The sequence below is a fragment of the Pinus tabuliformis genome, chromosome 1_2 (genome assembly GCF_031772625.1).
Source record: "Pinus tabuliformis cultivar Carrire ecotype Pingquan chromosome 1_2, CPIR1, whole genome shotgun sequence".
NCBI lineage: Eukaryota > Viridiplantae > Streptophyta > Pinopsida > Pinales > Pinaceae > Pinus > Pinus tabuliformis.
In genome coordinates, this window is record NC_142298.1 from 742,025,520 (window position 1) to 742,052,983 (window position 27,464).

General features: G+C 42.0%; 1 protein-coding gene across 3 annotated transcripts in view; it reads left to right on the forward strand.

Moving 5' to 3' along the window:
• Positions 1–27,464, forward strand: part of CLUB (TRAPP II complex TRAPPC10/CLUB) — a 386,678-nt gene that overhangs the window by 171,272 nt on the left and 187,942 nt on the right. For all 3 annotated transcript variants that reach the window (XM_089395888.1, XM_089395886.1, XM_089395887.1), the window contains exons 7-9: positions 11,041–11,130; positions 11,316–11,477; positions 12,296–12,357. In XM_089395888.1, the coding sequence (XP_089252014.1) occupies positions 11,041–11,130; positions 11,316–11,477; positions 12,296–12,357 (314 nt within the window). The remainder of the gene's footprint in view (positions 1–11,040; positions 11,131–11,315; positions 11,478–12,295; positions 12,358–27,464) is intronic.

Here is a 27,464-nt window from a genome sequence, read left to right on the forward strand (position 1 = left end):
GTATGACAGATAGATTTATTATTTGCCCAATCAATCACTATCTTTGAGTCCCCAAAAATTTGTACATGTCGACAATTTTTAGATAGTGCAAAATATAGCAGATGTCTCAGTGTGATAAGCTCAGCATGATTGTTGGTACCCAGACCGAGTCCCAATCTCAGATGGTAATAATGTGTATCTGTAAAGTGAAATAGAATACCCCCTCCACATCCTTGAGCCGATGCGGCCCCATCGAAATATGCCCAAGGCATATCCTTGTTAATAACTTCAGGGGAGATATGCCTGGGAGGTTTAGATTTATCTTCATATGGTATTTCTGTGTAAGCTGCGCAGATGGAAGGCGGAAGGAGCTGCCAGTTTACCCTGCCTTCCTCAAAAATGATGTCGTTGCGCTTGTTCCAGATGAACCATGAAACCACAAGCGGTAGATTTCTTGCCTTTTCCGAGATCACAACGGTCCACCAATGCGCCCAGGCTGACGGGATATCAACTGCGTGCCAGGCAGTGGTGATATTGAGGAACTGTTTGACTTGCTGCCAAATGATTACGGTGACTTCGCAAGTGAGAAATAGGTGAGACGTGGATTCCTCCTCCTTTCTGCAGAGTACACACCAGGTAGGTCCAGCAAAAGCCCGGTTTTTGAGGTTGTCCCCGGTTGGTAATTTATTCGCCAGAATGTTCCACATTAGTAGTCTGGTCCTGGGCTGTGCTTGTAGCTGCCAGATATCCGACCACCAGCTTTTGAGAATGTCAGGCTTCTTGGCCTCGATGATCTTTAGATAGCCAAGCTTTGGAGCATATATTCCAGATTTTGCAGGTGCCCAGATAAGTTCATCATCCTGCTCATGTAGCTTGATATGTGTTTCAGTGAGAGCCTGTATGTATCTATGCCATTGTTCAGACCATTCTTCAGTCAAATGCCACTGTTGATCCGTTACCCAAGCCTGAGTGAAAATGGTAGATCGAAGTGGGTCACCGACCTGTGCTAGATATTTGATGCCCCTATTGTTAAGATGTCGGATCAGGTCTTCCGGCAGAAGGTGAGCATTCCCAGACCCAGGCCAAGGGTCTAACCCTATACGGACTTGGGTCCCATTACCTATTTTCCATAATAGATTATCCTTGATGAGGGGCAGAGCTTTTAGAGTGGCTCTCCAGATTGCAGAAACGCCCTGGTGATTCCATGATGGTCTGCGGAACCAATCTGTGATATTGGAAGGCCAAATGTATTTTTTATGTATAACTTCGGCCCATAAACTGTCCATCTTGAGTAATGACCAGCCCTGTTTTGCTGTTAAAGCTTGTGCAAATTCTGAGATGGATTTGAGTCCCCACCCACCCCATTTCTTTGGCATGGAGACTAGGGACCATCTTGTCCAAGCAAATATCTTTCCCTTTTTATTACCATTCCACAGGAACCTGTTGCATATTTGCTGTATTCTTTGTAGAATGCCTTTCGGGATCCAAGTGAGGGACATCCAATAAACTGGTGTGGCCTCAAGAACTGATTTGATCAGCTGTAACCTGCCAGCTTTTGATAGTAAGCGGTGGTGCCAGCAGGTGATCCTTTTTTCGATTTTGTTTATAAGCCACACCCAGTGCTCAGTTTTATAACCATCCGGCCTTAATCTGAATCCAAGATATTTGATACCTTCCAGCAGATTATTTTCCAGGAAGGGAAAGAACTGCAAAGCCAACCGAGATTCCTGTTGTGTACATCTCATCAATGATCTGGTGGATTTGTCCCTGTTGATTTCCATTCCCGTAGCTTTACAAAAAAGGAGGAGGATATTATATAAAGCAGTGCTATCTCGAACACTACCATTGAGAAAGATAAGTATATCATCTACGAACAATAAGTGAGTAAGGGTGAATTGTTCAGTAATTTTGAGGCCACTTAGCTCCCCATTCCTTCTTGCATCCCCGATGAGTCTACTCAAACCTTCCATCACAATAAGAAATAGGAGAGGGGAGAGTGGGCAGCCTTGCCTGATACCCCTGTTGATGTAGAAGCGTTCTGAGGCTGCGCCATTAATGAGAATGGCAAAGGAGACTGAAGTTACACACCCCATAATCCAATTTATAAACAGCTGAGGGAAGCCCAGATGGATAAGGATCATTTTAAGATATAGCCAGTTGACCTTGTCGAAAGCCTTGGCAAGGTCTATCTTTAAGGATACCCCTTTGAGGTTTTTCAGCTTGATGGAATGTAAAGCTTCCTGGGCAGTGCCAATGGCTTCTTGGATGTGGCGATCTTGAAGGAAAGCAAATTGTTCAGCAGATATATGAGAGGATAGGATTGGTTTAATACGGTTGGCTATGATCTTGGCAATGATTTTGTAGAGACAATTACAGAGAGAGATAGGGCGAAAATCATTGAAGGATGAGGGGTCATCGGATTTGGGGATCAAGGCAATGAAAGTCTGATTCATAGGCGGATGGATGTGCCCCGAGATCCTGCTTTCCTCGACAACAGCTAGAAGGTCCTCCCCCAGCAGTTCATAAAAAGCCAGGTAGAATTCCACAGGCCAGCCATCTGGTCCCGGACTCTTGTCTTTCTTAAACCATTTAAGAGTACTTTCCAGCTCCTGTGTAGTGACTGGATATGTAAGGACTTCGATATCATCCTGTCCAACAAATCGAGGGAACTTTTCTGCAAGTCTAATGATATCTGGTAGATTTACATCATTAGGTGCCGTGAAGAGGCCCTTGAAGTGTGTTACTCCCATGCTAGCCAGTTGCTGGTGTGTAGTGGCCCATCCGTCAGGTTCCCTTGGTAGTCTCCAAATGGTGTTTGATGCCTTCCTGCCATTGGCTAGATTATGAAAGTATTTAGTGTTACAGTCCCCTGCTTTGAGCCAAATGGCTCTGCTTTTAAGTCTCCAATGCTCCTCCTTTTCTTGTAAGATTTTTGCTTTTTGCCCAAGCAGTTGATTTAGTAGTGCTTTGGAATCATCGGTATGGTAACCAGTCCCTTTCTCATCAGTCATTGTAGCTATCTGTGCTTCAGTATCTTTCAGAGTCTGCTCATCTCTGAGCCTCTTGGATTTCGCCCAGTTCTCAGTCAGTACTTTGAGCCTTTTGAGTCTCTCACAAAAGTCAAGCGCTTTCCTCTGGTCCCGCAGTGGGGGCATAGAGGTCCAGAAGTCGGTGACCATCTTGATATAATCTGGTTCTTGGAGAAAGCCGGCAAAAAACTTGAAGGGTGACCGCGGCTTAGAATTATTGTCACTAATCTGAAGGAGAATCGGTTGGTGATCAGATAGCCCCCCTGAGCCGACCCATTGTCTGTATAAGGGGCAAATCTGTATTAGATCCTCATGCATCATAAACCTGTCCAGTCGCCTCCCCAGGGCAGCCTCACCAGTACGCTGATTGTGCCAAGTAGGTTGCTTCTTATTCATGGGTATATCCACAAGGTGGTGTGAGTCGAGGAGCAGTTGCATTTGATCCGCAATAGGGTCACACTGGGCATTATGTCCCCAGGATTCGCCAACTCCCAACGAGAAGTTAAAATCCCCCCCGATCACTGTATTCTGTGTGATGTGGTCACCAATAAGGAAATCTTGCCAGTAGGGTAGCCGGTTCTGGTTAGGCCCATAAATATTGATAATTCTGATCGGAATACCCAGGTCTCCTATTAGAATATCCATACCGAGGAAGCCTCTGCCCCCCCATGCAGAGAGAGACCTACAATTCCTTGGGTTGATGCCAATGAGTAATCCTCCAGATCGCCCACTCGCATCCAGTCCATGGAGAATCCATCCAGGAAGCAGAGCTTGCAAACATTTCACCGCCACCTCAGATGTGCACAGGGTTTCTTGTAGAAAGATAATGTCACATTTAGATTCATGAAGGAGTCTTTTCAGAGCCAATCGTTTTTTGGGGTTGGCTAGTCCCCTACAATTGAAGGAGAGCCAGATCATGGGTCACCACAGGTCAAGGGCTCAATAGCTCTAAGTGCCCGTTCAATAGTAACCTGACGCCCCATGGCGACATCAGCAACAGCATTTAGCTTTGCTGAAGATATTTGTGAGGGTCTGCCACGCTTCTGTTTACGGTGGCGACCAGGGGATGAACCCAGACCTAAAATTCGAGTCCGAGCACGAGATCTCAGGTGATAGTGGTGAGATCCGGACTCACCCGGCGAGGAAGGAGAGTCAGTGCAACCCAGGGTCAGATTGTGCGAGGGGAGGGTGGTAGAGATAGTGGGAGGAGGTGGGGCGATGGTGCAAAGAATGGAGGGGAGGGACATAATCTCAGTGGGGGGAGCTTGTATAGAAGAACATACAATTGATTGCATATCAATAGAGAAAGAATGAGAGAAAATGGGGGCGGATTCATTACCCGGTCGAGAAGGTGCAGCCTCCGCCGGTTTAGTAGCAGCCACAACGGTCTTTGAGCGGGTCCGCGGCGGTCCTGGAGCAGCCGAGGCCTTCCGACGAGCATTCATGGAAGCGCTGTCCCCCTTCTTCTTGGATGGGGTCTCCTGTTGAAGCTGTGCATCCTCCATAGGAATATTGTCTCCGGCATTTTGATCCACAGTGGTCTGTTGACGAGGTCCTTTGGTGTCCTCAGAAGTCACCCCCGAATTCAGTGGGCAATCCTTGTAGAGGTGACCAATTTTGTGGCATCTACGACAGCGGAATGGTACGCCTTCATAATCAAGGGGCTGTTTGCGGGAAACATGGCTGTGATGCAGGGTGATCTTTTCCACCAATCCAGGCCTGGTATCCAGATGGACAAGAATTCGAGCCATTGTCCTTATACCCGATTTCTCATACGACCTGTCATGCTCCAGGTATGTGCCAAGAGTGTCCCCAATGGTTTTGAAAGTATACTGATTCCAGAATTGCCATGGCAGCCCAGGAAGGCGAACCCAAATGGGACCAGCCCCCAGTTGTTCTCGTTCTGGGTCAAAAAGGGGATCCCATCTCTTGAGCAAGACCGGGGCGAGCTCAATGTGCCAATATTGGGTAAGTACCCACTGAGTGTATTCGGGCCGCAGGAAATGCAAGGCGAACCAGCCTCTAGTAAGTACCATAATCTCTGGAAGTTCTTTAAAGAAAGACCCCCAAATCTCTTCCACCCAAAGCTTGAGACGCTCCGCAGAGTATGTTCGGCCCCGAACCCTACCCACCAGTACCTTACTAGCGGCATCCATAACATCCGGAAGTGGAGCTTCAGGCCCAAAGTTGATGTTGAAATCAGGATCAATGGCCTGGAGGCAGCGGCCTTTAGTCACCTTCTCAGATCGTTTACCAAAAGGGACCCCCTTCAGAAGATTGCGGCACGGGTCAGAGGAGCTGTGCTGGGCGGATGCAGCAGAACGCACTGGGAGAGGCGGGGTAGTGAAGCACCCGGATCGAATCGGTGTGTGAGGGGTACTGTAGCTGGTGCCCGGGAGAAGGGAAACAGAGGGGTGGGTGGAGGGCTGATAAGCCAGCGGCATAAATGAAACGGATGGAGAATGAGAGCTCGATGGGGGCGGAGGCGGAGGGGGCGGGGGTAAAACAGGGCGGATGTGGTGCTGCAGCGGGGCGTCAAGGAACGGCGAACTTAGAAAGCATGAGCCCAAGAGTTGTGCCGTCGCAGGGGAGAGGGGAGGACAGTCAAGGGGCGAGGAGTCCGCGGGAGTGATAACCGGAGCCTTGTTTTTACCGGTCGAGGACAGGTGTGGAAGCTGTGACTGAGCACCTGTCACTAACCCCAGCGCAACGCTCCGCGGTAACATTGGAGTCCGCCTAGTGTGAGCCCAAATATCCTGATGCGGCATGGGGTCCGCCTCATAGTCGACCAACTCCTCGTCACCCATTATCATGTCGGTGGGGAGTCGAAAACGGGGTTCGATCGGGGGGCTATTCCGCGAGAAAGCTGGAGGAGTCAGTGTGGCAGGAAGATCCCAGGGGGGACCGCAGAAAAAACAAAACCCCGAGGTTACCGATGAGGATGCCGCGGTTCAGGCCGACCGGTTGCCCAAAATCAAGCGCCAGACCTGCAAACCGCCATGGACAGTGTTCAGTATCAAACCCTAGTTAGGGTTCCGCCATCTTCCTTGGTGACTTGTGCATGACCTCCTTCAAGTACATTAATGATGACTGAACATAGTTACATTTTCCAACAAGCAAGACCAATGATATTTTAGAACTCATTCATTCTGATCTTTGTGGACCCATGCCGGTAAAATCTTTTGGTGGCTATTTATGTTATATAATCTTTGTGGATGACCTCTCCTTGAAGACTTGGATATTCTACTTGAAGCACAAGGACGAAGCATTTGTGATATTCCTGGACTTCAAGGCATTGATGGAGAATCAAACATGGGAAAGGATCAAGGTCTCTAGGTCTGATAATGGTGGAGAATATAGTTCTAATGAGTTCATTGACTTCTGCCGGAAGGTTGGAATCAAGAAGGAGACCATTGTACCTTATAATCCTGAGCATAATGGCATGGTTGAAAGGAAGAATATGACCATCATGGAAGCTGCCCGAGCCATGTTGCATGATCAAAAGATGCCAAAGTTCCATTGGGGAAAGCCACTAATACAATAGTCTATGTTCAAAACATGACTCTTCATCAAGGCCTGGGTGACAAGGCACCCGAAGAAGTGTTCACAAGTATCAAGCCTGATGTTGGTCATTTAAGAATCTTTGGCTGCCTCGTATATTTTCATATGCCAAAGCACCAAAGGAACAAGTTGGAAGCCACTGGAAAGAAAGGTACGTTTGTTGGGTACTGTGATAATTCTAAACCGTTTAAAATATGTGTTTGGTCAAAGGAATATTGAGCTTAGCAGGGATGTGACTTTCGATGCAGATGAAACCCTTGGAAAAGTAAGGGACATTCCTCCTCCTCCCCCTGTTGAGAAGAAGGATGATGACATGGGCCTACTAGAAGGTCCTTCTGTGCCTGAGTCGGAAAAGATGCTACTGATGATCCCATGGAACCTGTGGACCCCCTTAGATCCTCTTCCATATGATCCATCTGCCAGGAAGATGTTGAGAAATCAATATGGCAACCAATTAGGGTGATTTCTATTAACTTGATAGTTGCTTGTGATGTTCTCTTACTTTGATTAGATGTCGGCTTGCAGCCTGCGATTTTCCACCTCTAGGCGTTCCATTTTCCTCATCATTTGTCTAGTTTGGGATGTCCAGAAAGCAAAATCTGTTTCTAATGCAATATCGGTGGGGTTGTATACATTTTCACCTTTATTGTGGCACTCTTGTAAGTACTTCAACAGACCTCTGTTGTTGAAATCTTTGGACAGTGGCGTTTCGTTTTCCCTGCGGTCTTTATTGTGTTGCTGCTCTGCTACTGCAGTCGTTGAAGATCGTAGGAATTCGCGGTGGATGTCCGAGACCTCGTCCACCGTTGCCATGTAAGCCGGTTCCGGGGTACTGTCAGGTCCGTTTCCAACCCGTATGCTGTGTAGCTTGCGTCCATGGCCGATGGGGGTTGAAGTGGAATTATGATCTTCAGAGCGAGCAGTGGATCGTACAACACTTGAGGGCTGCGTAGCAGGGATTGGGGACGGAGGAGAGAAAGATGCAGATCTTTCTTCGGGAGCATTAGATTGCTCAGAATCGTCCAATTCCTCGGGAAGAACATCCATGGAGAGAAATCAAGAAAAGACTCACTCAGGACCCGCGTATTACTCCAATTTCGATCCACTTCAACAGGTTGAATCCTGTCGTGTCTGACTCAGCAACAGGTCCTACGTTAATTTTCTGAAATACGGATGTGACTCTGTTCAATACCGCAGATGTGATGGGTTGACGGTGTTAATTCCATGTTGGAATTTCCAGATTAAATCTACAGCGTGAGGAGCAGGAGGGTTTGAAGTAGATCACGTGGATTCAGAGCAATTATAGAGCTTCCGGAACCAGTTAATTTTCTGAAATTCAGATGGGACTCTGTTCTCAATTCCGCAGACGCGATAATTCCACACTCGAATTTCCAGAATATTATTACAATCTTGCACCGACAAACAAAGGTTACATTCCGACTTCAAATTCCGCAGACTCGACAAAGGTTACGATCTGGCTCTAAATTCCGCAAACTCGACTGGTTGTGACGGCCGCAAAGGACGCTGGAAGGGAATTTACGATCCGACTTTAAATTCCGCAGACAAAGGTTACGATTCGGCTCTAAATTCCTCAGACAACAAAGCTTAGCCGCAAGCTTCCAGCCGAGGAGAATCTCTGAAAAATCGAATATGTGCCTGCTCCAATCGTGTATTTTCTTCGCGCTTCTTTCTGCAAAATTGCGCTCTATGGCATGACCTTCACTGCTTCGTGGCTTGGTTTGTCGACGTTTGCCATTTTCTATGGAACTACCGTTTGCTCTGTATACGCTTTCGTCGTCAGGGGATCAAGATCGTCGCTGCCAAAGATTTACGATTCGGCTTTAAATTCCGCAGACAAATGTTACGATCCGACTCTAAATTCCTCAGACAACAAAGCTTAGCCGCCAAAGATCATAGCCGCAAGCTTCCAGCCGAGGAGAATCTCTGAAAATCGAATATGTGCTTGCTCCAATCGTGTATTTTCTTCGTGCTTCTCTCTGCAAAATTGCGCTCTACGACAAGACCTTCACTGCTTCGTGGCTTGGTCTGTCGGCGTTTGTCTGGAACTACCGTTTGCTGTGTATACGCTTGAGATTTGGGCGGTGAGGGACAGGGCAACGAATTGAGGTTGCCGTAGTGTGGTGGCCAATGAGGGTGGTTGGTACCTGTCAGTGGAGATGCTTGCTAGGGAAGCAGTCCAGTCGATTACGACGAGCGAGCGTTGACGAGTGTTGGCATAGAGCATGCAGAGTGATGTTAGAGACCATCTAGGGCCTATTTGTTAATGTATTTTCGAATCAAAGATGGATTGCACTTGGTTTTATTTTGGTTATGTGCACCCTTACATACTATAAAATGAAAACCTTTGCTTACTTGTGTATAAATGGTTTGGATTCATATGGATGCATATGAATATATATGTTTTTTTTTGTGTAATTTGAATATTTTATATGTTTTTAGTTGATCGGTTTTTTGGTCCTGTTTTTTTACTCGTTTTGGACCGGTTTTGACTGGTTCTTGGTTTGGGGGATCTATTGGTTTGATGACCGGTCCAATTCTGAGAAGATTGGGTAATATTCACCACTAAACCACTGGAGAGAGGCCACTGAGATGACAATGGTGGCTGATCTCTTGGTGCCATATGACCTAGGATGCATAGTGAGGCTTTGTACTAGGCCTACTAGATTTTGTGATAATATGGACCATATTCAATGTTAAATCCATGTAAGCATATCATACAAAGTATTTTCTTTAAACTTCACTAATTAGCTTCAAACCTTATACAAGTTGCCATATTTAGGTATCGAAGGAACATTAAAGGCCCTTATTAGGTGCTCCCATCCTAGAGGGAGGAACAGTTCCTAAGCTAACTCTTCAGTCAATAGGTGTGAGTGATAAGTGATATGGTCTAGGTTGTGCTTCATGAGAGGTGTGATAGCCTTATACATGGGTTAGAAGACCATTATTTGTGGAGGAAGCATTTGAGTTACCCTTTTCTCGGTATAGTTTTCATTTCTCATAAGGGTTGGGATGCTTTCTTTAAGTCCATTTTACTTGATAGGCATGATATGCATGGGACTAGACTCTAGAGTGATGGCATCACATTAGGGAGTAGAGTTTTTATTTTTGGCTTTTGATTTTATATTTATCTCTTGCTACTTTTTGCATTTTAATAATTGTCACATGCTTTTAACTTCTTTCTTTGTGCAACTGCATGAACCTTTGGGCATTCCCAAGCCCCTCTTCTCATAGGATGAGGCAAATAGGGAACCAATATGAGTGACTGACAAAAACCAACTTGGAAGATAGGAGAACGGAGATAGGGGATGCATGAAAGATGTTGAGTATGGATGGACATGGTCATACTATTTCAATGTAGGCCTCGTATTCATGTCTTGCAAGCATCATGATCCATTATCTGATTTCAACCCATGATCCTTACTTAGACGCCTAAAACATTAAATGTGGGCACTTCGTATGAAAAAATGGCTAATGTACCTCATGGTCGCTGAGTGGCTGACCTACTTTTGTTGGATTCCAATCAAGTTGATGAGCTGATCAATGAGTGGGTGAGAGGCATCTGAGAAGCTACTATCTGAGGATCATGTGAGGCTGCTGGCTGGAAATATACCTTTTAGGAGAAAGATTTTATCATATAGTTACTGATGTATATGGATGGATAACAGGCCACAAGCTAGGGGTTTACTTCTTTTTGTATAAATAGGGGTTTCCCCCTTCCATAGTTAATCTTATTTGTAGACGCAATACTATTTTTCTCCTATTAGAGAATTGACTGAAGAAATCCTCCTCCCTTTATGCTTTGGATTTGAAGATGCAATCCACCCTTGAGTGTGCAGGTGTTCCCAACATTTGGGTTTTTGCTACTATTTTCTGTTATTTCAGCTTTACTGCTTTTTTTTCTTTTGTTGTTTGTCTCAGAGTTTCAGTTAACATTTTGGATACAGGTACACTGCAGTATATGCTTTTCAGTGTTTTCTGTGCATATGGGAAACATGTGAAGTGTTCTTGACTTTTTTGGATGACGGTCTGCTTTCATAAGTTGTATTGATCCAATATACACAATCATGTTTTAATTCGGAATTCTGTGGGATACTTGGGGAAAAACCTAGGCTTGTATGCTTTTTATGCAATTTTGTTTGTAGCCCAAATATCTTTTATCATTTTGATAGAGTTACAGATAAACTGCTTTCTGTAGTCTGCAGGAAAATTATATTATCTTTGTTAAGTGTGATCCAGAACCAAAATTATTTTTGAATTTGTATTGAACTTCCAGCTATCTGCAGGGAAACATAGATCACCATTATTTGTGGTGATGAAATGACCATGTTCATGAATCATACATTCCAGAAATTTTGTCATACATCTCAGTGATTAGCTGATATTTAATTGCATATATCTTAGCTTGTCAATTGCAGCATTTACCTGTCTAATTTAATATTCTATATGGCAGCTTTTATTTAAATTGAATCGTCCAGTAGAGGTTGCTTCTCGGGGTTATGTGTTCATTATCTCATTCTCGAAGACATTGTCCCAGCATGAGGTAAAAGCTTCTCATTGCATCCTTCTGCTAATGTGTATTGAAAAACTTTATAAGCAGATTCAATTCGTAATTTTAGGGGAAGATGTAAATAATCTTGCCGGGATGTAATTTGACATAATTTGCATATTCGCGTTTCATGATTATGATGCATGAACATTTTGCTTGATTGTGGAACTATTTGACAGCGCAACTTACCTTTCTGTTTGAGGGAAATATGGGCAATTACTGCTTGTTTATCTTTGATCAAGGCCACCATGGACCACTTCGACCCTCAGTTGGTGACATCTGATACAGAGAAGGAATTCTGTCGTCTGCTGGGTGATCTGTATTCTCTTAGCCGAATTAAGGTAATTTCAGGTCGTTTTCTATATTTTATTAGTTTGTAGATATAAAATAAGTATAACTTTCCATAATTTTGTGTCGATATTGTCAAACTTTATTGTCTAAGCTTGATGAGACCTTGTAGTCAATAGCATTATTTTAGCTCTAGCATTTTTCCAGCTATTGTCTTTTAGCTTTGTTCTAACAAACTTGAGCTTTTAGTTTTGTGTGAGAGGACTTGTGATTTCAATATTTTCTTCTCACTGTTTTCTGTTAGGTAAATAATGCAATGATTAATTTGCAATAATTAGGTCCTAGGTAGTTGTTAACAGGTGAAATCAGTTATTAGGTATTAATGTGTTATGTCAAAGTAGTCAATGTTGTAATGAAGTAATAAATATGTCAATATTTTGGGCATTGGGTATCACCCAGGGAAGAAAGTCAACCTCCCTTTCCGCCCGAAGGAAAGAGAGAGGTTGCTGGTACTAGGCCAGCCCTCAATATAGAGTCACTTAAGAGCGCAACAAAGTTACTCTATTCCAGAGTGTCAACATGTCAACTTACTAGACTTGAACTTGGGTGGGGAGGATAACTATTAACAACTATTCTGCCCAACCACCCAAGCTAAACTCAATTGACGACTGCTTGTTGCCATATATACATGAAAGCTTCAGATTCAATATATATTATTTTGCTGGAAATCTATTTGCCCTCTTGGACTTTTAGCATTGCCGTAGATGTATATATTTTGGTTTTCTTGTGCATTGTTAATCAGTTTCTATACATAGGTAAGTGTGCCAGAGCTTCACAAATTTATTTACCTAAGTAATTATACTTTTCGCAGTTGATGAGGCTGGCTGACTTGATTGGATATGGGGTCAACATTGAAAGAAGTCCATGTAATAGGTATGAATTGATATGTATTTCAGTCTCTTTTGAGAACTTTTTTAATCTGTTATTTATTTGTAAGCAGTTGCCAATATGGGGTGAAACTTTGAAAGAAATCCATGTAATAGATATGAACTCCTCTTTATTTGATGCTCTTTTAAGATTTTGTTCTGTTTTTTTATCATCTGATTTTATAGCAATTACTCTAGTGTTGACGCGCCAGTTTGTCCAAACCTGAAATATGTGCACAAAGGAGCAATAAATTGGTTGTAATCATTAGTATGCTATGCACTAACGGGTCTGTTATGTTTCAATTCTTGATATGGTCTATGAAATGGATGGCTCAACTCCATAGGGGAAAGCTATATGGCCAACTTGCAAACCTCCCTATAGAGAGTCTTCTGCAAGGGTCAATTGCCATGAGATCCTAGAGCACTACTATAGGACAGACCTAGACTTATAGAATACTTTACGTTATAGGGCATGCCTAATAAGGTAGCACCCAAATGAATGACACCCCATATTATATCCATGAACATGTGGTGAGAATTATTAGGAATTTTGAACCCGTTACAATTACTTAAGAGTTAGGACTCATAAAATATAGATAAATCAAAGGGCATAACTCTATTGACTGCATTGAAATTTTCGGTTACTTGTGTGGCCTGTCTTGGCAATGAATACAATGTAGTTGGAGTGTATTTGTAGCTCTACCAATAGTTCCACCTAGTAGGTGGTCATGTGACTAACATGGATCCTGTTACCCACAGTTTTGTTGGGGTAACCATGTGGGTATCTTGGAGAGAATTTGAGACAACTTTGGAGACTTTGGGGGCCCTCGACTTTAGAAACAATGTCTGTTGGGACATATTGCTGTTACCAAGGATGCAGTAGACTACCGTAGGTCCAAAGTTAGCATTGTTGGTTGAGCTGTTTCCGGAAAGAAATCAGCACTGTGAGGGCCATATCATTATTATAGGAGACTCCCGTAGCATGCATCCAGAACCAAATCGATAGCCAACATAAGGAATCACAGTGGGAGGCTTACACAGAAGAGGGTGCATTCTTGAGGCATTATTCCAGGCATCATTTCAGCCCTGTTTCTAATAGCATATGGCAGCATCGATTTGTTATTTGTCCCATTTGTGTTTGATTCATGGACTGTTCAATCCACCAATAATAAGATAAATTTTGAAATATTTCACTTTCTTTGAAAGAAAAATTGGAGCAGAACCCCTATGCGAGGACAGACTATATGGGAGGCAAGAATGTTCAGTGCAGAAGAATGGCAAGAATACTCTCAAATCTGACAATTCATACATCAAATCCATCTCACGGCAGTTCACAGACTAGTTAACTGTTTACACAGGATTTCAGTTCCTATAGTAATAACATTAATATAGCTGTTTTGTGGGAGGAAAGGGAAAGAATGAATGAACTTATGAAGTTGTGCCCAGAATTGCAGGCGACTGTGCAGAATGCCCAGTGAACTAACTGAAAGGGATATAAAGCCATATAAAGCCTTATCTCATTCACACACACACATATATAAGCTGGTATGAATTCCTTTTGGCTCGCCGGCCTGTAGTACAGGCTAGGGCTGACTTTTTGTGGTTAAAAATGGATATGGTTTTTGGTAAAATTTAATGGAGCTGACCTATGGAGTAATGACATTGAAGTTTGAGGGCGGGGGGGAGTGGGGGGAGGGGTGCAACCAATGAAGAAGAGTTTGTGCTCTTTTATATCCATTTTGAAGGTTGAGTGCTTTTTTTGAGTTTCATGAGAAAGAGTTGAGGTACTATTTGCACCATTTATGGAGAAGAATGCATGTCTAAACTCCACAATTATCCTTAATTTGAGGGAAAAGATGCCTTTTTCTCTTAAGTTTTTTTTTTGGCTGGAAGCTTGTGCCCCAACTTTTAACTTTTAAGGTTACATGCACCTCTTCCCACTTCGGAGGACATTTGGAGGTTTGCTTGATTGATTGGTGGGTATGGGTGGCAGTTGGGAGTGCCTTTGAAGGCAGAAGGAAACCCACTATTTGGAGTCTTTTGGTGTTACACATGTCGTCATTGAAGCCCCTGCCCACATGTGGGACTTTTGGGATAATGAGGAGGGCTTTACAGCCTTGGAGAGTTTTTGGAAGGCTGTAATTGACCCACTTGTGCACTTGATGGTATAAGTTGACAGGATTTTGAGGATTGCACAATCCACTTTGGTACCCCACCTTTGCACGATGAGGAGTGGCCAGTTTGAAAAGGATTGCTTGCACACTAAAACAATAGTAAATAGTCCCACCTCATTGAGGAGGACAAAGTGGTGGAATTGGAAGCAGATACTTCTCTTATACATAAAGAAAACAAAGACACTGAGGCAGAGAGAAATGAATCTCCTTGTTTTTCCATGAAAAATTAAAAGAAAAATTGAAGAACAGGGATATGAGGAGGACCTTGATGTTAGGACATTCAAATACCCATCCTCTTCTCCAGAGAAAGCACAAATTCAACATTTTTCACTCCATTCCAAGCAATTGCTCTGCATGACACATCTCCTACTGATTTGGAAGAGGATTCAATAATTAGGCACACTCTTGAAGAGGATGATGACCACAAAGAAATGGAAAGTATTGATTCATTCATCAGGGTTGACAGATGTAAATGGGATCTGAGGTATTCTTTCTTCACCGGTGATCCTATATATGACAAAGATATTGAGGGATTTTGGATTGCCGAGTTTTTCTCATGAGCAACCAAGTTGTTCCATGGATTACGAGCAGCCATATCAACTCATACAGGATCAGGTTCTACATTCAAGATCTAACAAAAACTCTTCAGCAATGGAATTTTTTGATATATGGTTCTCAAGTGTGCAAGGATCCTTTCAACATGAAGAAGATGAACCATGCAATAGTGGACAGGCCAACACATCTTTAGATTCAGACATACTTCAGAAGCTTCCAACATCCTTCTCCAAAACAACTAGCCATAAGTTGTGGGTTTTAATATATTTTGGATTTCAGAATTGCCTTATCATTTGGTTGTGCATGTGATTAGTGGCATCCAAGGAGAACACCAGTCTTTGTGCAGGTTCTAGTTGGAGCTGCCATCACAACCTCTCCTGATTAACAATAAAATGAATAACTTTGATGAGTGGTCTTACCCTTGCAATGGGAAAGAAAATTATATCAGTCCAATTGATCTGTGGATTGAAGAATCATGCAGTAGTACAGGTGAACCGTGGCGTTTCTTCAATCCTCTTCCATGTGATGATCATCTTATTGCAGATTTGTTTCAACCTATGAGGCAAGTTCTGAGGTACACTTATCACAGGGCTGATGTTTCACTATTTTGCTTAGCAACCAAGCACAAACGTAAAATCCAAGGGAATGATAGGTTTATTTGCTGGTTGCATTGGTTATATGATTTGATCTAATATGCTCCATTTCTTTTAGATTAGAGTAGGACAGGATGAATATCAATAAACTCTTTAGCATGGGCATTAGATTAGTTTAGAATCTAGATATTTGTTTACATTTAGTGCATTTTCCTTTATAGCATAGTTTCAAATTTTGTTGGAATTTTGGGTAGCTCGGAAGGTATTTCCGAGAAGGATACCCACCAAAAGTGGTTGGTTGGAAATTTACCCGAAAGTGGGGTTTTGGACCCAGGATATGGGTTTAGGACCTAAAGTAAACAATTATTTATTCTAAAGGTTCAAGAGGCTTAAACCCTCAGCCTAGAGGTTTCCTAAGTGGCCCAAGGAAAAGTATAAATAGGGGCCAAAGGGAGAGGCCTATACACACACTAGAGAAGGACCTCTTGTGTGGAGTACAAGAGCCCTAGAGAAGGCCGAGTTTTGCCCGTGGAGAGCCACAGGCCTTGAAGGATGACTGTAGAAAGGAAAGTCTGTTCTAGAAGGAGGTCAATCTAGACATTTCCATCAAGAAGGATGATGCTGAAGTAAACCACAACTGAAGGATGACATTTGAGGTTCGGTTTAGGTTTTGCCTAATCACAGTCCTAGATCAGAGTTTGTTGAAGACAAGACAAGGCTAGGAGTTTGTCAAAAAGCCCAGTCGAGGGCCTATAAACAACTCAGACGTGCCCCAAAAGAAAGCTGAGTTGGACGTTGAGGTAGGAGAGGCAGCTAATATGGTGGGCTGAGGACTGGCCAATAGTCTAGAATGATCAAAGGAGCTACAAACCTACGTGGGTTGGAACATAAATCTATGGAAAGGCTATGGACTGATCTACAAGCTATACCCTTGTCCAAAGAAGATAGATCAGTGTCGTGACTCTCAGGGTTGAAGTTGAAGTCAATCATGAGCTGTAGATTATGTTAGAGGTCAACAAAGAGGGCTACAAGAAATGACCTAGAGTTGTAGGCTTCAACTCCCTCATTCAAGGCTCCAAACTTCAACACCTCTAAGGACCATGTTTCGTAAATTTTCATACTGGATCCACGTGCTACAACACATCACAACTTGTAGGCCACGTTTCATCAAATTTTCAGATTGGACACATTACCAAAATTTAAGCCCAAAAACCATTCATCAAAACTAAAATTGATATCTACAACAAATCACTGAATCATCATTTGAAACAACCAATCTCTCACCCAATTGAATCAACCCAATCATTGAATCAACCGAATCAACTGAAACCCCAAATCAATTAGATTAAACAACTAGAACAATCAGAACATTGTAACTAGAATACCAATCAACATACTGTACATTACAGAAACCATATTTTGTTACTAAAAACCATGATCAACCATATGTATAAATATGTACGCTACTTTACAGTAGAAAACTTGTGTGTGTATGCACTTTCCATGAAGCATACCTGCGTACAGATCTTAAACCACTAAATTATGAAAATTGAATGATTGTCACTATGAAATAAATAATAAATCATACTAAGATCTATTGCAACATTCTGAAACAACCACATAACATTTACTGAAATTCAATCACAAACAACAAGTATCTTCAACATACTTCAATCAATTATTTCATAATCAAAACATCTTTGTATAATCCCATATCATTAAGAAGACTTCATTGACATATAACAGAAACACCATAAGATTGAATAAACTGATAAAAAATCCTTCTCATAAAAACCTTACTTTCTATATGCTCTTTCCTTAAATCATATTAGCGTGTATACGCACTTTTCAGAAAACAAACTCGCATGTACGCGACTTACCAGTATCACACCTGTGTGTGTATGCACCTTATAGGCCATAAAACTTGCGTACAAATCTACAATTTTAGAATCAAGCTTTCGCTGCAACACAAAACTTCAGACATGCCCAGATCTCGGCATACACAGAAAAATCATGCTTTAAGAGACTATCCACACATATCAACTGACCTCATAATCAAGATTGCCATCTCAGATCTATTGGATCTGATCCATCATCAAGTTCTCGGGTGCATACTTAGTTTTAGACCAAGAAAAACATTAACAACCCATTACATGCATATTTCCTTCAGATCTAATTATCCATGAAACATTCATCACTGTAACACTATTACCACTTTGATCTTCATCTCCTGATATAAGTTAGCCCTTATCCAATACCACAGGTCAAAATTGTACTCTAGCTGACGGTTTTCTTAGATGGGATCAAAACATCCGTTACTGGGCTCAATGCCACAGGGACATACCATGGTAAGGACCCTTGGTATTTAGAATACCATGGTGCGAAAACTATATGCGCCTTTTCTTCTGGATACCCGTGTGTGTACTTGGATTTGCTTAACAAAACCCGTGTATACTTCTTGAAATTTCAACTGTCATTCCTCTACCTCTGAATTGCTATCGTTTGATCAAATTCTTTGTCACATGTAGGCACATCTTGTTTACATCTTCATCAAGTAGGTTTCCATCAAGGGACAACTGATCAGGTTTTCCATCAAGGACAACACATAATTCATAATGCCAACATAGTTATGGTTATGAATCCCACATTCATGCTTGGAATATGTCACGGGGGTGATTGGATGAAAGAAAGATTTGGTTTAGATCTATATGGTCGGATGGTTCGTGTATGTCGTGAACTTGGTGGGCTTTTTCATTCATGAATAAGAGTTCCTTTCCTTTTTATTTATGATCAAATGTATTGGTTCATATGTGGATTCTATGGCTATTGTATCCTTATTATTTTTGTTGTTTATATGTTGGTTATGAGTGTGTTTTATGACAATGGTAATGTATGGATCTCATCATGTTTTGATTAGTAAATGAATGAAAAATGAATATATGACCTAATAGATGATTGTGCAGCTAATGTGATAAGGCATGAGTGATTCTTAGTGATTCTTAGACAAGTATGAGACCCTTATTCTCAAATATGTTGTTATGACCTATAGAATGCATATTTGTGACACGTTTCACAAAATGCCTGTCATGGATAGTAGGGGTATAGTCAAGTATTTATTCAAGTATTTGCATTTGTATCATTGTTTCAATGTTACTTTTCATTTCTAGAAGTTTCATGGAGTTTTGGGCAATGCCCTAAAAAAGTGGCATAGAATCTGGGGTCGCAGGCTCAGAACTAGCTGAAAAATACCCCATTCACTTGCATGCCTATGTTGTGAGAGCGACTAGAGGGTGTCAGTCACATGCATGCCCATGTCATGCAAGTGACTAAGGCTCTAGGTCAATAAAATGCTAATTTGCCTCGGGGGTTGGTCACCTAGAAAGGTTGGTTGGTTCCTGGAGGTTCTATAGCATGTGTGGAAGGTCAATTTGGTTGTGTGGTGTCAATTCCACTTCTTTAACTATACATGGGGATTTGAATCAAATCTAATAGCCTCTCATCACATGTTTATCCCAGCAGATTGGTTAACTTGGGTAAATGTGGGAGGAGGGTGTTACACATATGATGAAAATCAATTCACCTGGATAGATGTTTTCATTCAACACATTACACGATTCTCCTTTATGCAAAGACATGTTAATATTTTTTATAACAATGACCTATTTGATCATGCATACTTGAGAAAAATAACTTCGTATGTCATTATTAAGAGCCAAATTATGCTTTGTATATTGACCAACTTCCAATTATCTATTAAAGTTGCATAAATGTTTCTTCAAAGATATCAGGCTTCTTGCTCTGTGTACGTGTCTATAATTTAGTTCCTTTTGTCACTCTAATACAAATTTAACTCATCGAAATATGCTTTGTTTTTAAACATGATGTTATTTTTCAGAACTTAGCATGATAGTAGTTTGTTCTTGCACACACAAGTTTCTCCCTCTCCCTTACAGAAAAATATTCCCAATGATATTCCTTTATTGTCCCATGCAAAGTAGAAGTGTATAGATACATTTAATCATATTTATTACAAAGTGAAGAACATATTATGTTACAACATGAGTTTCTTCATTCATCATAATCATGGCAAAGGTAATAGACGTAGGGGATTGGGGGAGAGAATGAAAGAAGACTGAGTTTCTTAGTCTATTTTGAGGATGGTTCTGAAGAGTTAAGAAAATTGTTGCAAACTATATTTGTCAACCTTATTGGTCAACCCTTTGTACAACCTCCTCAATCCTCTAATAATTATCAACCTAGTATTGGTATTCTTATAGACCTACATGTTTATGGAAAACTGGCTATCCCTGCCGATGATGGTTGGCAGAACATGATTCACTCTCAACCATTGCAACACTTCCAAGGGTGGGGAAATACCTATTTTTCTCCCTCACCATGTAGTCCTATGATAAAAGCTTCACAACATCTGTAATATACCACTTCATGAACCGCTCTTACTTCCCATCTAGTTATTTAGTGTTATAGCTCTGATACCACTTGTTATAGCTCTGATCCCACTTGTTATAGATCTAACCCAAAAATATTATAGATCTGATATGAAAATATAAATCAATGCAAATAAACCCAGAAATAATATGAAATGATTATTTATTGATCAAACCCTTAAGGTAGGGTAACACCTTACATTCACTCCTTAAGGAAGGAGAGCACTCCACAAGCCACTGCCATATGCCTGTTCATACAATATTCCTTGACAATCTTGACATGGAGGCTCTAGCCTCTATATAGGCCTCATACATACAATACCATGGGTCATTACCATGGTTCCCTCATACCATCAAACTAATACCATGGGCCCATTACATTATTACTAACTACTTGTGGTCCCTTACATGATATGCGTTAACCACCTTATTTATTACTATGGCCCATCCCATTATTACATTATTACCTTAGGTACCTCCCTTGGTACCCCATATTATCCCACCTAGGTATATAACATTCCACCCCCCTTAGCATGTTTCATCCCCGAAACATGGGAAGAACACAAATAATAAGATCTACTAAAAAGAGTAGTCCACTGGTACCATGCACGTGCATCTAACCATCCAAGAGAGGTGAACCCTCGGTCTCGCTGGTGCCTCGCTCGCTTGAGATGGAAGTTGACCGTGGTAGCTCTTCTGTGTTGATGTGTAGTAGGTGGATCTTCGATTCTCTCTATCTGTCCTGCGGGGGTTGTTGTCCGTGTGGCTAATTGGTTGCCATCTTGATGGTTGTCTTGCGGGGTGATGTGGGTGATGATATGTTGAAGTTTTAACCCACGATGGCTTTTTCTTTAATTCACCGCTTACTGGAGCCTGACTGTTATGTTGTGGTGCCTGCTGTGGTGTCTTATCTTCTAATATTACTTCCACTATTGAGCCCTCATCTGATGTATCAACACTTGTAACTTTTTCTGCTTTAGCCTCTGTTTGTGTTTGATTTTCGATCATCAACTGCTCATCATCTGATATGTCAGTCCCTGGAACATCTTTTGCGTCAACTTGTTTATTGATGGAAATATCCTGTAATGTAATTTTCTTCTTTTTATACCAGAGCTTTAGGAATTTCTTCTTCACGTTAATATTTATAGTACCCACAGATTCCATCCAAGAATATCTTAAAACAACATCCATATTATCCATCTTTGAAGTATAAAAATCACCATGCAACACATACTTATCCATAGAAATCTTCAAATCCTTATACACTTGAACATCCTCATCATCCACCTGTGTGTTTTCAATGTGTTTTGCAGGAATTTGCAATTTTTTTGCCAAATTAACATTGATGAAATTATGCTTGCAACTAGGATTTATAGAAACAATGATCTTCTTTTTCTGAATCAATCCATGAACCTGCAATAAGGAGATCCCAGAAGAAAATAACCCTTTAGGTTCCTTGGTTTCCCTCTTTTCTATAAAATCTTTGCTAGGTTGTGTGTCTGTCTGTGTGAGCTTATCCACAAGATTAGCTTTATGTCAAAGTGGTCCATAAGATCTTTTGTGAATGTGTCCCAAGTCAAGGGCCTTCTATAGCAACGTTGATGCCATTGCCACCATTGCCGTGTTTTATTGTCCAAGTACATTATTCCCACACTCAACTGAGTTTCATCATCCATGATGTAATTCAATCTAAAATATTTCTCCATTTGTGCTAGCCATTTGGTTGGATGAGAGCCATCAAATTTATACAAGTCCCTGAAATTCTAACCTAGGGCCGCCATCACAAAAAAAAATTGGCGAAAATTTGAAATGGTCACAATTCCGTTAATATTGCTCATAATTCGTATTATGACCTGTTTTCGGAAATGGAACAACCATTCTGCATCTGCCCATGTGATAGAAATCCTGATCCAGACACTGGAATTTCAGATCTGCGCTGCTACTCTCCCGCCTGTTAGAGTCGGTCTTGAGCCCTCCATCAACGATCAAAACTCTTTGCATTTGCATATGTAGGTGTCTCATCAGTGTCAATTTTTGCATCCCATTAGGCATGCCATAACCCTGATGGAGGAGCTGGTATATTTTACCCCTCTTGGCATTGCTGGATCAGGTCATTTCAGTCATTAAGCTCTTTCAAAGCTTGTCTTGTCTTGTCTTGAGGTCAATTTCCTAGGTCTAGGGTTTTGGTCAAAAATGTCTACAAGGTCATGTTTTTGAAGGTCAATAAGTGCTCAGCAAGCCAGAGGGATGATTGTAAAGATATTTCTTCGAAGTTTTTTATCTTGTACAGTTAATTTTCACCTTGGATTTAAAAACTCTGTTTTTAAAGCCAAGGTCATTTTTCAAATGTTTGTAAAAAGTGATGAAATTTCAAAAGACTTCAGTGGACAATATGCAACCCTGGTCCCCTTGCCTAGATCCCTCAGATGATCTACCTGCAAAAAGAATCAAGTCAAAGCACTAAATGAGTCAATTTCAGGACAAAGGAAACCAAAAAGTCAATTTTATAAAGTGTCAAAGAGAAACATTAGAAAGTGGGTTTGAGCATGAAATTTTTTCAAATGAAACTTATAAAAACTCAATCTCCCTCCTTTCACTCTCATTGTGCATCCAAGACACTTGCAAGAGAAGTTTGAGTGAGTGATAGAGTGAAAGGAGCGAAAGCAGAGCAAGTTCGGGCGAGTGACAGGCGCGCGACCCGTCAGGTGCGCGCGACCCGTCAGAGGGTTTCCTGCAGTGCAAATTTTCAACGGGCGCGACCCGTCAGGCCCGCGCGACCCGTTGGGCGAGGTGCGCGACCCGTCAAGCCAACCTCCCTTCAAACCTATTTCAAATTTGCTCAAACGCCCTCCAAGCCATCAAATTGCTTGAGGTAGGTTCCCTAATCTTGGTTATGATTGTTGGTTATGGTTGATGGATATTATGAATGTGTTTTTAATGATCGAAATGTACAAGAGCAAGACCTCCATATGGCTGTATGTTACATTGTAAAAGTGTGCTAGGGTTTATTGCTGTTTCATGGGTTTTCCCCTTGTAATTATTTTCTTCATTCCCATTTCATTTCCCTATATCTCCATGTCAATTTCCCTTTTAAATTTGTAAAGAAAATAAACCCTACCCCTTTTCCCTTTAAAAATAAAAAATCACATCCTAACCCTATCTCTCCTTATGCCCATGTAAGCATATGAATTTGATGATGTATATGCAATGATGTCAATGATGTTTACAGTGTATTTCCCTAAATTCCCTGCTGTATACATTGTTTTCCCATTTTCCTTGTAAAAATGTCCCTCCCCTAACATTTCCCTCATGTTCCTTGTCCCCTTGAAACAACATATAAATCAGCTTTTTACAGGCAGAAACAGCAGTACATTTTGTCCACTTTGCTCCTTAAACAATGTCAGAAACCGAAACCTATGAGCAAAGTGATGACCAGTCATCAGCTTCAGAGATTGAGGTACAGAGGAGGCCTCATAAGGGCGGTAAGGGTGGACATCATAAGAGAGAGGAGCCCACCTCTTTAGCAGAGTTACAGGCTTGTCCTATGGCAGTCACATGTTTTCAGTATATGTCTTGCTATGAGTTTTGTGAGAGGATCTCACGGATTCAGCACCACAGAGAGTTGGCTCGCCTTTTTGTTTTACACTTACATGATGGACATGTCAACCTTGCAGGGGTGGACTTTACATTGACACCTGAGGTGATTTCACATGCCACAGGGATACCTAATGTTGGGGAGGTGTGGAATAAGCGCAAGGTGCTGGATAATGTTCACTTTGAGCCTTTTGTCCGGTCACCATTCATGAGACATTTGGCAGGTGTGTTTCCATTCAGGTTTCTCAGGAGCGAGTATGCTCCCATGATGAGGCTCATCATGCACTATTTTACCTGTGAGGGCAGATTTTCACAGGTATATTCATATCATATTTGCCTCTTGATGCACTTCACTCGAGTGAGGATGATGAACATCCCTGTTTTCTTCTATCAGAACATTCAGAGGATGGTGCCCATGTTGCAGAGGAAGAGCCCGACACAGCAGTTTAGGAGCCTGTACCATTATGGTTTGATTCAGCTTGTAGTATTGCATCAGTTGGCTCAGCAGGGTATCTCATGGGAGGAGTTCATCTCTCGTGAGTTTTTCACAGCACCACCCTCGCCACATCCTGAGATTATTCATGAGGAGGGAGGACCATCACAACAGCATGACATCCTTGTCACTAGACATGTCAGCTCCTCACCTTTGGTTACCTATCAGAAAGGCCCGAGGGCCTTATTTGCAGCAGCTAGGCGAGTACTATCTCCACAGCAGGTGGAAGGGGTCTCGCCTTCATCATCAGCTCAGCGAGTGTTATCTCCACATCAGGTGGAAGGGGCCTCGCTCTCTTCAGCAGCACAGGCAGCACAGAGGGGCAAGCAGCCCAAGATTGATGAGGGGCCATCCGGAGTTCCAGATATTGAGCTTGTTGATCTTGAGGCCATTTCTCCGAGCCAAGAGGCAAAGGAGGTCATTCAGCATCTCAGAGCTGAAAATGATGCCTTACAGAGGAGATTAGAGTGTGCACAATGGACCATCACAAACCTGGAGCAGCGCAACAAACAGTTGGAGGAAGAGAAAGCGCTTGATGAGCTGTGGAGGATTCGTAGTGACCGGATCTTGAACCGAAGAAGACCCGGTGACCCATTGCCCGCTGATCGAGAGTCTATGCTCATCCGGGTAAATGCACACTTGGAGAGGCTGTTGGCTAAGGCCAACCAAGAGAAGAAATTGCTGAGGAACATGAAGAACCACTACTGGGCAAGAATGCATGTGTGCAAGGCAAAGATGAAAATGTTTCAAAGGCGGTTGACCGAGGCACTAAAACGTAGAAAGAGGCCAAATCCCCTCCGTATCTTGGCTGAGGCTTCACTCAAGGATCAAGGCACTAAATAGCCTAGACACAGCACAAATCCCAAGAAATTTTGAGAATTTTGGCATTTTTTGGCAATTTGCAGGTTTTTCCCATTAACGGGTCTCACCCCCGCGCGACCCTTCATCATGGCAACTCCTTTTGACCAAAACTCAGCATTTCCAGATTTGTCATGCAAAGTTACATATGCTCATGGATGGACTTGAGATTTGGTGAAGTTTTGGACCTCCAGAAAGTCAAAAAACTAGCAAAAAATGACTTTCTGCCACTTTTTTGAATTGCAGAAAGCAGTCTTGGGAGATTTGAGTTTTGACAGGGCAAATGAACTCCAAATCCAAAAATTCCAGTTGGGTTGGAAAGTAGACTCACAGACCTTTCCAACAAGCCTACTCTTGCCCAATTTGGCCACCTGCAAGTGCCCCAAAGATGGCTCCAAAGGCGCGCGACCCGTCAGGCAGAATTTTCCAAAAATGCACTGTACAGCCCAGAAAACGCAGATTTGACTCAGTTTGACTTTTTGGGGTGAATGATGATTCTCTTTGATGTAATTATGGTACTTTTTAGACACTTTTACTCTTATGTAACATTTCTAGAAGATTCATTCATGAAAAGGGTAAATATTAAATGAATGAATTGGTTTCCAAGTTTATAGAGGCAAGTTGTTTTGACTGCCTAGTTTGTAGTGCTTAGTTTAGAAGTGGTTGAAACAGCTCCTAGGATAGTGAGCTCGACCCATGGAGGCAGGGAAAGAGGTTAGATCATCTATATTATGTACTTTCTTGCTCATTTTCATGGTTGGACTCTTGAGGGAGAAGCTATCATTGTATTATTCACTGTATCTCTGCAATTTTTGGCTAAGGAAGACCAGGGTTTTGCAGTCCTCTTTGGGATTCTTGTGGACTCATGTGTTGATGGTGTGTTTCTCAATGTACTTGTAAGCTTGTTATGTGATTCATTTCCTTTCTTTTACTTCTGCACATTAAACAAATGAAGTGTTAAAGTAAGAATTCATGCTTGCCATGCTCTGCTTTTAAGTTTGTTTAATTTCAATGTTTTCTTCTGTCTAAAGGGAATTCAAAGTTATTGTTTGCTCTCTTTAGCTCTTCATCTTTCATTCCTGACCATTCACCTCAGTTAAAGGCATCAACGCTGTCTCCTACCTCGCCCCAAGGAACCCCCTGCAGAAACTGTGTCCAATCCCCGCACCCAAAATTGCCCTATCCTCAATTTGCCAACAAAAACCCAAAAAACCCCAAATCAAACTCTTTGATCAGTTTACTAGCCTAATATCAGTGTTACCTTATTGGTCATCTCATCTATTGAAGATTTTACCGAGATAGACCGGAGAGAGCCTTCTCCTGCCCCGTAGGGCTAGCTACGAGGCTAAATGGTTTGATGTTGTTTTGAGGTTTACCTTTCTCAGCATGAGGTGAAAGTTCAAGCGCTAACATACTGGCGACCATACTGGGGAGAACAAACTAATCGTTTGCTCATTGACGTGTTATTTCATAAGTCTTAGACGGAGCCTGAAGTTACGCCAGGTAGCCTTCGAAAATGCTCTTGTTTTACATCAGCGTTAGTAGATAAACGCTGCTTTAGTCAATCTCCGTGAGCTTGTGAACGTAGCGCTTCATTGACACTTTACGCCAGTATAATTGTTAACTCTGAGCCGTGGATGATAGGTTGAGAGTTTTCACAGGCTGAATGGTTTTTCTTTCCTAGTCTTTTTGAGAAAAACAAGCTGGCTACAGATCCTAAACCCATTTTCAGATCTCATTCATGCCCAGCTATTTTTGATTATCTTGAAGATTTAGATTTTGACGAAAGCTTTGAGTTGTCTCTGTTTAAAGCCAAATCTGAAAGTGTGCTCGATTCTCTAGTCCTTGACCCTGATTTTGCAGCTGCTATTGAATTTGAAAGACATAACAAATTGGTTGAAAATTTTATCTTGAGACATCTCCAGTCACGTGTTCAAGCTACTACCCTTGCTGATTTTGTTGAGAATATCTCTGATCACATTGGATCCACTATCACGGCTCACGAAGAATCTTATCCTCCTTATGTTTCAGTTTCGCCTATAATCACATATCCCGAATCCGCAGTCGGTTCTCCTTCTACACCCCATACCCCTCCTACTTCTCCTACCCCTCCGACTCCCCCAACTCCACAAACTACACCTCAGCTTATTATAGTTCCTGCTATCACAGCTCCTCCTCTTCATACTCATCCTACTCCCCCTCCTAGAGCAATGGCTGCTCGGTTTGCCCCACTTGCTTTGCTTGCAAATCTTCATGATATGCCAGCTGATTATCAAAGTAAAATTCCTATGTTTGATGGCACCTCACAAAGTATTACCGCTCAGCAACATATCGACAAAATGACCACTTTCTTCGATCTATATGAGTTAGATGAAGATGTTACCATGCGGTTGTTCGTGCAA